General features: G+C 39.9%; 1 protein-coding gene across 1 annotated transcript in view; it reads right to left on the bottom strand.

The window, feature by feature from the left end:
• cdh13 (cadherin 13, H-cadherin (heart)) overlaps positions 1 to 16,490 on the bottom strand; it is a 397,592-nt gene that overhangs the window by 264,388 nt on the left and 116,714 nt on the right. The window contains exon 3 of the mRNA XM_080504779.1: positions 1,970 to 2,181. Within this exon, the coding sequence (XP_080360905.1) occupies positions 1,970 to 2,181 (212 nt within the window). The remainder of the gene's footprint in view (positions 1 to 1,969; positions 2,182 to 16,490) is intronic.

Below are 16,490 nucleotides of genomic sequence, written 5' to 3'. Positions count from 1 at the left end.
GGAGCTACAGATATTATGCTACTGTTTCTAACTATTACATGAATTCCTTGAAGTATAGGTACAGTATGCCTTATGCAAGTCTTATTTACATTTACTGTATGCTACATAGTGGTATAGTAGTTAGGTATGATTTGTTCCAATCCCCCTGTGTGTTGAATGGGTTTACGTTCACTGTCCAACGATGGATGGATGGACTTTTCAGTGGTTATTCTAGAGTTGAGGCTTGGTTGGTTGGCTCGGTGGACCGGACACAGTGTGTCCTATGTTGTATTTGAACGTATCTGCACATGTTCAAAACTCATTCGAAAACAAGATTATTCATATAAAGCAGCAGTGCCAAACATATGGCTTGTGGGCCAAAAGTAGCCCGCAGGAGGCTCCTTAAAATCACCAAGCAAATTACAAAAAGTTGAAATAACTTTTTTTTTTAACACCTTCTTAAGAGTAAAGGACACAACACATCACAGAGACTAAAGATAGTGGCAAGAAAGCTGTCTAACTCGTTTTAGATAACTATCCTCAAAGTCATGCTGTCAGGGTGAGTTTGTGAAAACATGCATAATGCAACAGTTATGGCAGAAGTTTTGTGTGATTAAATGAATGCATGAAACATTTATTTCAGACATGTGGGCACAAATGATATTTGAAAACAATAGCAACCAAATTCAATGAAAGCACACAAAACAAAATAAACATATCAGAGTAAAGCAAAGCCAAAAGGAGTAGGGTGAAGCCTAAGCTTCCCATTCTCCACCTCAACAATTAATCATCTTATTTCTGTTTGGTTGTGTTCATATTTACAAGAAAAAAAAAAATTTTAATAAAAAAAATGTTTATATATATATACACACACAAGAAAAAATTTAAATAACTAATGTAAATAAATAATGTTTAAATGACAAATAAATGAATAAATGAATTATTTTCACACCCATGTCACAGTAAAATATGTTTCTGTATTATTTTTGAACTGGGTCATGGTTGGACAGTAAAATGACAGTAAAATCTTGAATAACATTCAGTTCTGCTAAAATTACCAAATGATAAAAAATAAATAAATAAAATTTCCTGTTGGGGAGATTAACAAACAAAATGCTTCACTGGAAGCAAATACACACGCTCAGTGATGCAGAGGACAAGACCATATGGTCACATTAGTCACAAGGAACTTTACTTCCCACAAATAACTTGCCAGAGACTAATTCACTTATATCCTCAATGACTTGCCAAGGCAACACCCATGAACTACCTAACCAAATAAACGAGGGTGGCTGACGCGAACAAATGAGAGCCTCATCATGCTGAAAGGAATAGAGACATTCATTAAGCACGGGGCTGGAGGAATCTTAGCAGCGGGACACCGAGCACTGCAGCAAGAAGACAGATGATCTCTGAGAGGGGTAGGGAACACCAACTGTACCTGCAGTTTCTGGAAACTTTTCCTTATGAACTTTGTGTATTTTGGCAAAACAGGGAAACTGGGGGAGGTGTTTGAGGACGGGCAGAATGACGGACAATGGTGGTTTATTCAGGTGCGATGAGTAAATTTGGGGGCTGCAAATTTGTGTAGATTAAACAAACAAAGGGACACATTTGCAGAGAAACAATGTGTACCAGTGGGGGGGGGGGGGGGGGGGGGGGGTCTTACTGGACAAATCCTCATATAATTGGGAATGGCCACAGTCATTTTTCATGCACTGAACGTTGCATCATGTTGCATCAACCTTCTTCTTTCAATATTTTGTAAGAAAGCGATAAAAACATAAATAAACATTATTTATAAGTTCCAGCTCCTCTTACTTTCCCAGGGACATTGATACTTAATCACTGTTAGATAGTGCCAGTTTCACTACATTACAGTAACCTTTTCAAACTTTAATGAGGCGCAACCTTTTCAGTTCTAATGGAGCGACGATAGAGAGCTCCATACGTACGCGTACTGTACATGCAGACTGCAAGTTGTACTCACCCTGAGAGTGCGAGCCGACCGGAGCGGCAGTCCAGCGACGTCCACCTGTGCCACGTCGTCTGCATGTGTGCTCGACCCGTGGACGTACAAGACCGGTCCGGTGTACGCAACATCGCTCCGGGGAACCAGATTCAGATCCCCGTCCACATGGAAACTGGGATCTGACACGTCAAATGTCACGTCCTCATTCCCCGCACAGTCGTCAAACTCAACTGGGGGAAGAAGAAAATATCAAATAAAGAAATAAATAAGACTTTGACAACACTTAAAAGCAAATTACATGTAGAAGAAATGTGAAAAAAGATCCGCCCCATGAAAGTACAGCCACCGAGATAATCCAGAGCATTGGAAAAATCAAGCACGGAGGGCTGTCAAACAATTCATAAAACAAAAAAAGGAAGTATTTCTCAGACAGAAACAGATGCCCTGAAGATAAACAAATATCCCGAAGAAAGAGTGGGATGTTCAGAAAAGCTTTGCGAGCTTTTCGGCTACAATAAAAATTAGTGATCCTAATACCGTTGCAATATTTATTGTGTAACATGGTATGCATTGTAAACATATTAACATGTCTGCCTTGGTTTTGCAGGGCTGTTATTTATTTCTCTTGAAAATGTGGTGGCATCTAGCAAAGCTGAAAGGGGGGGGGAGAGAGAGAGAGAGAGAGAGAGAGAGGGAGAGAAAGGATTTAAGGTCGAGGAGAAGAGAAGTGTCACCTCTGAGTTATGTGCACGTGTCGTGTGCACATATGGGCTTGTCTTGTCTGACTGAGGGAGATACCGCCAAGGACTCTACCCAGCTTTATCCCTTCTGATCATGTTCATCCTCTCTTTATCTGCCTCACACACTCCCCCCGGTGTTGCGACATGATCCCCATGTCCTCCCCTACCCTCAGCCCCGACAGTCCTCCCCTCCCTCATCCTTCACCTCCTCTTTACCTTGGCCTCCCGTGGCGACTCCTGTTGTGAAGCGGGGAGGAAATAAAGAGTCCCACAGGAAGTCTGCATGTGCGGATGTGTACACGTGTTGATTAAAGCAAGGCGGGTACAACAGGAGTCGTGCGGCACGGTGCAACTCTCAGCGAAGTTTTCAAGTTTCCCCACATACGGTGACTCATGTAAGCATTCATTATCTCGTTCTTTGCGATTCTCTTTGAGATCTGGAGTTGGCCACAATTAGAAACACCAGATATTCCTATGTGATTATCATCATTAATAAAACCACATGTACAAGCCTGATATTTATCACAGTAGTCTCCCCCCTCCAAACAAAAAGCACTTGGAAAAATGTTAATGATAAAGTGTGGAGATGTGTTTTGCGTTATTTTCCCCGCCCCCAAATAAACGAGGGACAAAGAGCTGATGTTTGGCTGTCAAGACAATGTCATCCATGATTCATCAATTATGAATGCAATGTTTAGCTTCACAAGTCACAAAAAAAAAAAAAAACAATGGCAGTGGCTTGTGACGAGCAGAAGGAAGTCCTTCACAAAAGATCTGAATCTCTCTTTCTCTGTTTTCTCTCTCGTCTAAGATCTGCTCACACTGGGGACACTGAGGCTGTCTTTCTGAGCTAGAAATGGGTTTTAGATTTAGGCCCATATTTATTGGGTTTCTCAGAGCAGCTTGTAGATCAGTAGCATCTCTCTGAAGATAAAGCAGGGCTTTTGGGTGCTCGGTACAAAAAAACCAGGCGGTTCGAAGATTCCTCCGCTGAGCCAGCTCATTAAAAGTTGTAACTAATATGCTACAAAGCCTTGATGCATTGTAACAAGTTTGGCATCGTTAATGGCCATTCATATATAACGGAGCATAATAAGGATTTGGTGGAATTCCACAATCCAAATGACTCCAGGGGAAGGGGACTTTGTACAGAGGATGAAGATCTTATGGATAGTCTAACATCGAGATCGAAACAAGTCGGAGCTTAAAGCGCCAGCATCCAGACACAGTAACTGCTAAAACAAACTAGACATGCTACAACAATGAGAGGGTATGAATGAGTATTAATCATGTAATTCAATTCTTGTAGATCAGTCACTGACTGAGGCATAAAACAAACTTTTGCAAATGAAAGAAAGAAATGTGCCTTTTTCAGTTTTTGGTCTTGCACAGAGACTTTTGGTTTTGGCGTCTGTTTACATGACCATGACGCTCAGAGTCACTGAAAATGCAACTTTTTGAAAATGGCTCCCAAGGTGGAACTTTTCCAACATGATACTAAAGGCATTTCCACATAGAAATAATGAAGCATAGAAATATAGCAGATCTGAATACCCAAGTTCTTGCATGTTGACGAGAAGCATCGTCAAGCATTCTCACCAGCATCAGGCTCTTTGTTTATTGTTTACCGATTTCTACAGTATGTGGGGTGGGGTCTATGCTAAGTTATTTTTAACGCAAACTCAATGCTTCCTGCTGCTTTAATTGATATGGCAAGGGGAAGCTGCTTCTTTTTCAAAAGGAGCCACCTAAAATATGAAGGATCTTTATTTCATCGAGGGCATCACTGACGGGGATCATTCATCAGAAATAGATCTCTAAAACAAGGCATTAAAGCATTCTTTACAGAAGATTTTAGTAGTGCACGGAGCAGAAAAACAAGACAGTACAGCCACAGTGAGCTGTAAGACAAAGGGCTACAGGTGACAACTCTTCATCAAGGTAACAAACTTCACTCTGTGCCATTGTGTAGAAAAGAGCTCGAGGAGCGAGTTGTAGCGGAAGAGACCCTTGAAAAAATTTTTTAGATAAAAAATTAACTTTCACAAATCAAAATTGAATGCTTTCTATACATATAAATAGAATCAGGGTTATCAGAGTTTGCCACCTACAGAATCTGAAGGAAGTGGCTCAATTCTTAATGAATAGAGTCATAAAATAATAACTAATATTTATTAAATGTATTGTAATGCACTTCGCCAAATCGAATTAAAAAAAATGCATAGTGGATGTAACATTATTAATTTCATGATCCTCCTTCACTATGAAATTGAAGCACACACACATGCCAAACAGGCAAGTTATACTAGAGTGGTCCGCAAGAGGCCACAGTATGGGCCAGGAAATGACAGCAAATTGGAAAAATGACAAAGAAAATATTGAATTGTTGCCCAGTTTTTTTTTGTATTCTTTTAAAATTGAATACTGAACATGACAAACACATCACTGAAACTGTGGATGTGTTAATGAAAGCCATACAACCCCCTCGCTCAAAGCCTACGTGCGAAAAGCTGCAAAGTGTTTTAATTGTAGGAGACGATTTGTGGCCATTTTACTGTATTTTATGATAGGAGATATTGTTCAAATTGATTTTATTTAGAGATTATAGTAAATGGAATGTGAACTGCTGGATTTAAGCCAGATGCTCTTCCTGCTTCCACTGGCATTCAAACCTGGATCCACCACAGTCGAGATCCAGACATAAATCACCACCAGGGGGGATGCAAATGCCACAAAACTACCCATCAATCCTTGAATCGTCTCTCCTCTATTATTATTTATTTTTATCTTGCCATCTTCCAGACTATTCCCTGGATAGATCACTGATCAGTTCAAGCAGGGAGAAGCCCAGAGAAACAGATGTAGATAACCCATATACACAGAGAGAACATGTAAACTCTACAATATGACTTGTTCTCAATTATCTTCTGTATGTTATTCATACACCCAGCTATATGAAAGGCCACTCTTGTGTACAAATATGGATATGATCCCTGCATCTACTCCTCCACTTTCAGGAATCAGGCAACTTTTATTGACAAACCTAATGCACACTGATTAGGAGGCAGTATAGAAACAAATTTGATTAAGTTCCAGTATAAAGGTAAGCCACCACTACAATAAGGCATCTTGTTCATCTGCAATTTCTACTAATCATATTTATTAATATACTGAAATAAAATGTCTGGAAATTGAAACGACTAATAAAAAGACTACAGCACATGTATTTTGAGGTCTTCATATTTCCTCCCTATACTATTTCATCATTTCACCATTCAGCACACAGAAACTGCATAAAATTCTAACTCACGAAAGGTGATCTCATATTTCAATCACCAACTGAAATTGGAAGGAGCCATGTTTAATACTGTCTGACTATAAAATCGATAGACTGAAGTCTATCAAAGCAATTTACTTCATACACTTAACCTTAGTGACTGTTTAGTCTGGCTTCCTTTATCTCTTGCACTGCAGACATTTTAAAGTCTTCCCTCTGGACAGAATCATTTTCTGCCATCTGGGTGAGCGGAAGACGAGAGTGCCAGAGTGAAGGAAAGGAGAGGAGCGAGACGAAGAATGGAAAAGTGAAATGAAAGAAGAAGAAAAAAGTGACGGAAGTGGAGAGGCTACAATGGACAATGAGGGAGGGCTACAAAGTCACCAACCTACTCTCCAGGGAAACAAGGCCCCGTCTCAATATTCAACTCTTCACTTCTAAGCCAAAGCATGAAAGATGTGTTCATTTCCATTCCCATTACAAGCCTCAGATTTATTTCAATAACATGGGCGCGCTCTTTAGAGCCCGCAAATTGCAGCGCCAAACAGTGTCAGTGGCATTTCAAAGGCAGCCAGAGAGTGTTTGATGGTATTCTAATGTTGTCAGGTTTTTGGGGGATTTCAGAAGAGCGCATGGTGAGCTGCCGGCTTTGAAGTCAGGCAACAATGACAGAACGTAACGTACCCTGCTCAGCAGCACCAACACCACAACCACACACCACTTTCTTCCAGGCTCAGGGTTGAAATAGCTGTGCACAACATGGATTAGGGTCACCAGAATCTCTCAGTCATGACTCAAGAGGAGAAGCAGGGTGTGGGGTGAGGTTTCTACTTTTTTTTTTTTTTTTACTTGAGTTTGACGTTCAAGCTTCTTTCCAAGCGAAAATCTCCTGTGGAGCCTGTGAATGGCAAATGTTCGGAGGGCTCGGTCACCGAGAGCTGGGGTTGCTTCAGGCTTGATCATCTATTCCATCAATTTATTTGGCAACAGAAACACCACTTTAAAGTCACGAAGCAGGCTTTTTGTCGGAAAAGTAAATATGCTACACCTCTTGAGGGAAGATATAACTGAACTAGAAGTCAAAACTCCTCATAAATGTATTCCATGTAATTTCGGAAAGTCTTTGGACAATTGTAAATCAGTGCGATAACACTTTAAAAAAACCACAGGAAACGGTACATTCTAAGAATAGAAAAGCATGGAAATGTGTATTTGACCTGAAGCCAGGGTGGGATTTTCTCTGCGCCTCTTTTCCGATTTATCTTTTTTAATGGGATAAAACGCACCTCCCCTGCATAGTGATTAAAACTACTTCACAATCGGGGAAAAAAAAAAAAAGATTTTACGATCTCAGTAAAGCTGAGCAAACACTTCTCCCGCACAGAGAGTGAAACCCGCATGAATAACTTGAAACTTACGCGCAGGACCCATTTATATGACATCATTATGGTGAAAATTGGAAAACCGTTGTTGCATTTTGGGTGTTCAAATGAACGGCCAACATTTTTTTACCGTTTATGTGCGGGTGGTTTTATTATAAAAACAAACAACAGCGCCAACTCGTGGCCTGGCATGCTAACTGCGTCTACCTGTCATTTTCAAAACGTTGTAAATACAAAAACTCTGCGTTTCCAGTTAAAACGTTGTCATTTAAACGGGGCCTCTTTCAACACACTATTCTCTTCATACCAAGTCATACAGTTTGGTTGAATCATGGACTTTGATTTCAAATCAAAAGCCAATTTCAAATCAGTAAACCCGCCATTGACAACAACGGCGGGTTTACTGATTCACTAAATGACATTCGTTTACTAAATAAAGCCTCATACTTTGAAAGTAAAATTTTGTGCAACAAACAACATTTACCATGGTATTAAATATAAAATGGTATTATGAGTTGACTTATATGCATTACTTATTTCTTAGTTTTACAGCAAATATGCAGTTGCAATGAAGTTGAAAAGGCTAAGGTTTTCATAATTTTCATCTCATTTCTGTAGCTCTTTTATCGGATGCGTACCTGGTTGTATTGCAAATAGCACTGCAGTGTATACAATGTGCTGCTTCAACGTTTGATTTCCAGCAATCAGAACAGTCCACAAAGTGTCATATGAAGAGAGATTTTTCAAGAAACAAGGGATTCAAATTCAAGGATGATAGAAGTTTGCTCAGACAAAGCAGTTTTTACTTATTCAAATGAAGGGTGGAAATAAAATCCCATCAGTAAAGTTACAAATAATTAGCTACCTTAAGACAATTTGTATTTCGACATACCTGCTGCACATGATTTCTAAAATAATGCAGGCAAAGCATTCATTCATCCGTTCTCTCCGTGATGACCGAAGGAAAATGAACCTGGGATAATGTTGACATCCAACATTTACATTGGCTCCACTCTTTTGTCAGGCACATACATTGGATTATTTTTCCTCTCTCTCTGCTCTTGTGTCAGGCACTAAAGTTTCCCTTTGAGGTGTTTTGGAGACAATTTTCTGTCTTGTAACTAAATGTCAAGTCTCCATGATGTGAAAGATGAGAATCAGAGGAGTAATCTCAAAGGTGGCAGCATGGGTGTGTTTGAGCTGATAGCTACCGTGTCCAACCAGACAGACTACGCATGGCCTTATGAAAAGACTCTGGAGAACACCATTCTCAAATAATCACCCGGCATTAGAGAAGGGGGCTGGTTTTGAAAATTTATTAACACCTTGAATTGCATTTTACCCCAGAGTTTCTTATCACACTATTGTGGAAAGGCCCATTACTGGGATTCAATCTTAACAAGACCTGAGCTTTTCATCGAGAATGGATTTTGCCAACCTGGGGGGTCCTGATGACAAAATCTTTCATCTTGGGTTTAGCGGATGATTAAGACCCCCCACTACCACCTTTCTTGCCACTCCAACTGTTCCCATCTTGTCAGATCCAGGACTGCTACTCATCAGGTACAGTTGAACAGACTGTTCCACAAACTACACCCCCCCCCCCCTCCCAATCACTCACAGCAAGGTAAACATATCCATCACAATACTTAACATGGGCATGGTGTGTGTGTGTGTGTGTGTGTGTGTAGTGAGCTTTATGTATATAAACTTGTTCTCAAGCCCTTGATCCTACTTTGATGTATGGGCCCTGTCCAATGCAGTAGTAACTAAAGCCAATTAAAGTACAGTTGCGTTCTGTTCTGAAGCAGCATCAAAGAGTTCTCATGTGGACTGTTAAAGGTCAGCCAAGCATACCAACTACCTGGTTAAGTGTTTTTATCCCCCCACAGCAGATATAACCTTCCCTCTGATTCCCTTTTGCAATTGTGGATGATCTACGTACACGCTGCAGCTTATGTGCAAGTATTACTTTTGTTAGAAGCGTAACAGATTGTGTATATACACCAAATTAAAAAAATTAATAAATAAATAAAACATGTATTGACATCCATAAGAGCAAATTCTTCCCAGCATGTGGCGTGTTTTAATTAAAAAGTTTTGTTTTTTTTGTAATATATCTAACATATAGCCACCACATGAACCCATCAGTTGCATTTTTTTTTTTTTCACTATTTCTAAAGTGTTTTATTAAACTTTGGTCTTAATTGATTTTGAATGAACAGGTGAGATGATATGCAAGGGTGATGTGTATGAACTTTACAGTGAGGCCAAACAACTGGCAATCAAGTGGACTGGCATCCATTTATACACTCAGGAACCCACATATCCACATGCATTATTTTTAATCTCCAAAGATTTTGCATTGATAGTTATTTCTTGCAGACTCACTCTTCACTTAGGTGTCACCATCACTTGCCTGATGCAAACCTTTTTAATACATATTTTCTAAAATCCACTTTTATCGAAGAGAGACAAGTCCTACAATTGTGTCTGTGTGAATCGATTGGAGACTCATGATACATGTCCTTCCAAGGATCTAGTCTTCCCACTGATGTGATGTTTTCCTTTGACCACTGACCTGAAAATTATTAACCCCAACCCCAGGTAAACCTGGACAAGGCCTTGCATTTATCCCTGGTCGATCAGACCCTGCACAAAGACAGAAATCCAAGAAGCCACATATATAATTCTGCAGAACAACTTTTCATTTTCGTCTGGTCGATGAAACTTCCTTCAGGGTGTTGCTATCCTTTTATTTACACAATGACTCAATGTTAGCATTGATGCAACTCTTACATCTTGCGAGTGGTGGGGAAGAGAGGAGACAGGAAGAAACTGACAGGAGGACAACACAGGAACATGGTGAGTCCTGCAAAACAACTTAAAGCCACTATGAACCAACTGAATTTACAGTATCATTACTGTACAACTGTCAAAGGAAGAAGCATTTCTCAAGCAAACAGCAATTTGGACAATGGTGGAAATATACAGAAATCAAAGTTTCCATTCTGTTCTTGGCTCACAAGTACTTGCTGTTCGGCATATTTTCATTAATAGTAGTTGTACAGATTAACATCTAACCCTGACCTGGGAACCATAAGACATATGTTGCCCTTGAAGCTCTACTTGACAGCCCCCCCCCCATGGTGTCATTGAGAAATCTTAAATCAATTGAAAATTACTGTTATTAATGGCTTTATTACATCTACAATAGTGACTGTTCTCGTGGCTAGTATTACATTGGCTAGTATTACATTATTGGCTGCGTCTCGCACCTTGGCAAACAGGGTTCGCAATTGTTACCGCGCAAAATTAGTGTTTCCTCATGGGGGAAAATAAAAAGACAGTTAATGAGAATATAGTTCTCAAAGAGTGGGACTCAGACGAAGTGACCAAGAGCAACAGTAGCTCATAAAACTGGGTTAAAAACTACTTTTTATCAAGAGATAAAACTTATTGCGCAAAACTCCAGTCAACGTATGACTCGGCCCTAAATAGCAGTGTTTATCTTCCACTTGGCCCTTTGGGGAAATCAGTTGCCCAGCCCTGATCTAACCAAGGTGCCCATCAGAAAGGAGTGAACATCACCACTCAATGCAAATGAAGAGGAAAAACTACAATTCATGTCGACGTCCCTGATACAGATGAAGTGAAAAGAACACTTACAAATATATATATATATATTGTTGTTTCTTCGCCTCTGCTGCTTAAATAGCAATATACTGAAATCAGGACAAACTTGAATGGAACCCAACACTCAGACTTTGACAGAAGTTGACAATATTTTCAACTTTGTGTAACTCATTTGTGTTCACTTAATCAATCTGTTCAACTCTAATGACTACAATTGGATAATAAAGAAAAAAGCTGACATCTTCTTTAACAGAAACAACATAAAAGGTCTATTACATTTTCCCAACAAAACTTAAATGGCAAAATAATTATGTACAACATAAATAGGCATAATTTCCAGGAGACGATGTCATTTCACCCTGTTCATCCAACACAAAAGCCTTCACCACGAGGGCAAGTTGGTTCTCACAAAAAGCAGACGGACACTTGCATTGTTCTCGCCCAATAAGCTATTGGAGAGAGGGTTAATTACAGTGCCACACTCAAATAGCTTATGTTTGCTTTGCAGAATGGGAGCTTTTTAAAATCGCCTTTGACGGTATTGTCTGTGAAAAGACAAATGCTTTCATTTCAAAATTTTAGAAGGAAAGCTTTTAAGGATAATTTGCACATTCAACCTTTGATGCAAGGACAACAACTTATTTTAGTGTCAGTTTCCTCTAGTGTTCTACAAACACTGAACACACACAAGTCAAATGACTTAGAACATTAATACAGTATATTGTTCCTGATAACGGGGGGGAGTCACTGTCAGCATTTGTAAAACATTTCTTTGTCACCGTTTCATTTTTTTTTATTTAATAGTTTAAGCTACAAAAACATGTGTCAAAACAGTGAAGGAGTTGCGCTGTGCAGGAATGACATTCTTAAAATTATTTACTTGAGTTTCAGAGATGTTGAATCACGAGCTTAGAAATGTGCGAAAGCTGATTATGATAAGCTGGCACTTACAAAATAGATCAGTCACAAACAGCTTAGCGGGGAAGTTAAAGTCATTCTACAAGCTGTGCCGAACCGAAGCTATCTGAGGCCACAGCAACCTCGTTTGGTTCAGGAGTGCAGTCTTTCACCATGTACAGGAAGGTTTTTTTCATGCTCAATGTCTGCAGCTGCACAAGGTCATTAGCTATGTTGTTAATGCAGCCACAGATGCTTGTTTTTAATATTATGAACCCAAGACATGATGCCTTATTGCAGTTTTAACAGTTGGCTATATATATTTGCACTCATTACTACCCATGAACTGATTTAAAAACCTTTCAAATAAGACTATTAAATGACAAACTATAAAGAATACAGACAATTTCTCCAAATGTTGATTGCTAATTTTCATTAATCTCTTAGACTGTACAAAGTAATGGTCAAACAGCATCATTAAGACATTTTAGGTCGAAATCCCTTCTTCTCTGCTTGTAAAAAAGTGTCAAACGTCTGATGACTCACCTTCGGGTGGCTGTGACTTTCGCTCTCACTCATCCTCTTCATCCCGTCGGGAACACGAGGCTGCAATAATACTTTCCCACCCAACCCTGTCCTGAGCTTCGCCCCATGATAGAACCATTTTCTCAAGCTATTTCATTACAGTGATTCACCAGGTGGTCGGTCGCCTCTTTTTCTCCCTTCAGTTGGAGTCCAACTCATGGCAACTTTGGGTCTCCTATCATTGGGCATTCTTAGGAGATTAACAAGCCATTGCAACCTACGTTTCTTAATTCCATGACATAGTCACACTGTGTGTCTGCACTGTGTGAGACAGAGTGAGAGTCTGTGTGTGTGAATTAGTAAATGTGTCTAATAATTTAATCTGCTTAAGGGACAATTGAAGCTATGAAGAACTGTTATATGAGTAAAATCAATTTACCATCCTGCACTTGAGGGTGTTTTGTTATTCTACAACAAATAAAAATGCATGTTCTTGTGTCTACTGCATCTACAACAGCTTCAGATTAATCCGCGTGTGACGCTTATGTTGTACAATTGACTACTCAAAATGTCAATCAAACGTTGAACCCACTCCCACACAACCATTTATTTTGTGTGTCTTCACCAACAAATCTTTGAATAAACAGAATCAAACATTTGCCTGACACTATAGTGCAAGTCAGCGTACCGTAATCAAAACAAAGGAGCTGCAAGGAAGCGAATGAGAAAGAAAGACTAATTAAGGTGCGATAACAAGGTCCAGGTAAGTGAACTCTTGCTGGGGGCTGAGGGTGATCCTCTGCTTGTTATCAGCCTGAGTTACAACCCGTACACCTCACCAGACCAGGGATTCCAGGATGCTGCCGGCAGGCAAATACACACACAGAGCCACGCAATTTGTACAGAGTAATGAACTTCATTCCGGTCTTATACTAATTCATTTGAGTCTAATTTAAAGCGAAGCAGAGGTCCTACTTGGCATCATCCATGCTCAGTCAGCAGAACGTACATTGAGTGATGGCAACAACACGGTGCAACAGTTAGTCCAGTTATTGCTGTTCCAGTGCTAAAACTGCGTCCCTCCTAACACTGGAGATGAACATTACTAATACAGTTCATTTTGCGGCTCAGTGCAGTTTCCATGACTGTCACAAACAAGTACCGTCACGTACAAATGTCAGGGGCCATTTGAAACAACATTAGGTTCCATGTACTGTCCAAAGACAACTGACAGAGACAGGCAGAGATGATATTCAAAACAACAGACTTTGTATGCAAAAATAATCAGCTATACCCTCAAACATGACCAAATGTTTAGAGTCCCAAAGAGAAGTTTTGTCAAGTAATAAATTGAAAAACGGTAGTCCATTCAACCATCTGCAATCCGACATGTAAATCAGGCTAATGGCAGCTGAGTACACAACCATGAATGCAAATGGTAAAAAGATTTCGCTCATATGGCACATTTCACTGCTTCAGAAGTCTTTAATCGAAGGGTGTCCAACTGGCCTGCAAGAGGCTCCAATCCGGCCTGCCAAACCACCAATTAAATTTGAAAAATTTCATGGAAAACATTGATGTTTCTTCTTCTTTTTTTTTTTTTTTTACTACCAATCTCTTAATTGCAAACACAACACAACACTGAGACCCAAGCTGAGAGATCGGTGATGTTGCCATGAAAGATAGCCAATTTTTTGCTCGAAAACTAGCCTTAAAGCCGTTCTGTCAGGGCGAGTTTGTAAATATATGCACAATGCAACAGCTCCAGGAGAAGATTTGGGTAACTTTCAATGTATTTTACACCAGAATGTTTTATTAAAATTTACTTTATGTTGTGATTGTTTGGTTTTGTGATTATATAGACATTTTTTTTAACCACATATGCTCTGCGCCACAACAAAGAAAAAACTTTAGAGTTTACATTTGAATGTTATTATGGCACTGTTTCACCGGTTCGGCTCACTCATGATGGAATCGGGGTGTATGTAGCTACTGAACTATAAAGTGTTTGACACACCGGCCCCAAAGCAAACGTTTTCATACTTTACATATTAACAACATCGTGTTCATATTCCGATACAAACTGGGAAGAGAAATGGGGGATCAGCTCAAGGGCACTTCGACCTATGGAAAGGTTGAGTTGTGTGCGTGAGGAGAGAGAGAAAATTAACTTACATTACATTCCAATATTCTCACATCAGATACACCTGTATCTGATAAGTCTATAGCACACTCTTGCAGGGGAATCTTTGGTTTGATCAGACAGCAATACATATGTGGGTTGAACATCAGAGCCAAATGTCATACCCATGATTGAGACATTTCCCGACCAAAAGGAAAAAAAAGTCAACTTCACTGTCATCAAAGGAAAAGGGAAGGTCAGATGGATTTATCCTCTGTGGATGCAAAGGTCTCTAAATACATCTGATAAATCAATGGAGATGTTTCACACATGATAAAAGCATTAAACTGATTGGTATTCCTCTTCCTGAGGCCATGCAGCTAACACACCAGGAAAAAAAAAACTATTCATAGATATTCAAAAGACTCCATAATCCCAACAAATAGAAATGTCCAAGTGGACAAGCAGTCACCAATGTCTTTAATATGATTCAGCTCTGCGGCGTAGTTTTGGCTCGTCGTCCCACGCCTGAGCAGCATGGATGAATTTGCAGCTGTAACACAACAGCAGGGCTGCTGGAACATTGTTGTTCCAAATGCTGCAGCTTCCCTGCCAGAGCCGGGTCATGCTTCACTGTTAGTCATTTCTGAACATTAAACATTTTGCAGGCTCCAGAGTTAAGTGTTCTTTAACTTTAAACCGCATTAAATTACAGCAGTGTAAATCATAGCCCCAAACGAGGACAACAGAGTATTCTAGTTAACATCTGTCCATCAATCTGTCTATTGTCTTTCCAGTTTTATTTAATTTGGATATTTGCAATATTCAGCCTTCTTGGCAAAACAAGCAAAACAACAAAGGACCTTAGGCTTATTTGATTTTAACAAGGTTTTGTGAGCATCTTTTCTCTGCCATAATTGCAGTGTGTATTTCTCCCGACGGGCTGCAGCACTTTTGTTTATAATCACCCGCGTTCATCAGGATGCAAACAGTCGCACACTCGCCTCTCAGTTGTTTTCTGAGAGTCGCACACTTGAACGCAAGGAAAACCCACAAAATCCGGCTTTAATTATTAACACTAGTACCTCATAGAAGGTTCGGATACACATAGAAGAAGCAAATCGCCTCTAATGACTGAATAGAAAAGCATGTCTTGTATCTTCTTTTTTTTTGTTTGTTTTTTGTATCTGTTCCTATGTGCAATTTACACAAGTGAATGCTGTTATTGTCTCTTAGTGACTGATATAAAACCAAGAGGAAGGTGAACCTGAGCAAACACATGAGGAAACAGCATTCACTTGAATGCCTTCAATTATGCCAATCTGTGAGCATGTCTGCCCATGAGTGAAAGAATGTACACTCCTTAAGGTTTTTTTTCTTCTTTTTTTTTTCCGCAGGATGTACCCCTGACAGCGGGAGTAAACATCTCGGTGTCTGCGCACAAGCTGGGGATGTTTAGGCCTACAGGCTCGGGCTTTGAAGTTGCCTGTTTCAAGGTCACACCTGCTTAAATACGAATTCATTTAAATTCCTATTCCAAAACCCATAATTGCTCCCCTCACTCGGTTTTTATGTGAAAATATAAATGAAAATGTATCGCCGTATCTAAGCGATTGAGATGCCCTGAAGCCTAGCTTGACAAGGTTAACCACAGCCACAGATCTGAGGGGAGTAAGTGAGGTTTATTCCAGCACCATAACAAACTTCAATCAGCCTGTGTTTGTTTGTCTGTGGCAGGGCAAAGCATTTCATCAAAGAGGGATGCAGCAGGGCTGGATGCCAGGTGATCATAGTCAGATAAGCCTGGCAGAGAGAGGCGCACAGAATCATTGCTATAGTCATATATCACGTCATATACAGACACATCAAATGGTCAATCAGCTCCAGCGCAGAGTGGTAGCAGTACATCTCTGCATCATTAACAGATGAGCATCTTGGCCAAACCAGACATTAAAAGATA

The sequence above is a fragment of the Blennius ocellaris genome, assembly GCF_963422515.1.
Source record: "Blennius ocellaris genome assembly, chromosome: 11".
Classification (NCBI taxonomy): domain Eukaryota; kingdom Metazoa; phylum Chordata; class Actinopteri; order Blenniiformes; family Blenniidae; genus Blennius; species Blennius ocellaris.
The sequence above is the reverse complement of the archived record's forward strand: the minus strand, read 5'-3'. Positions and strand labels throughout refer to the sequence as shown.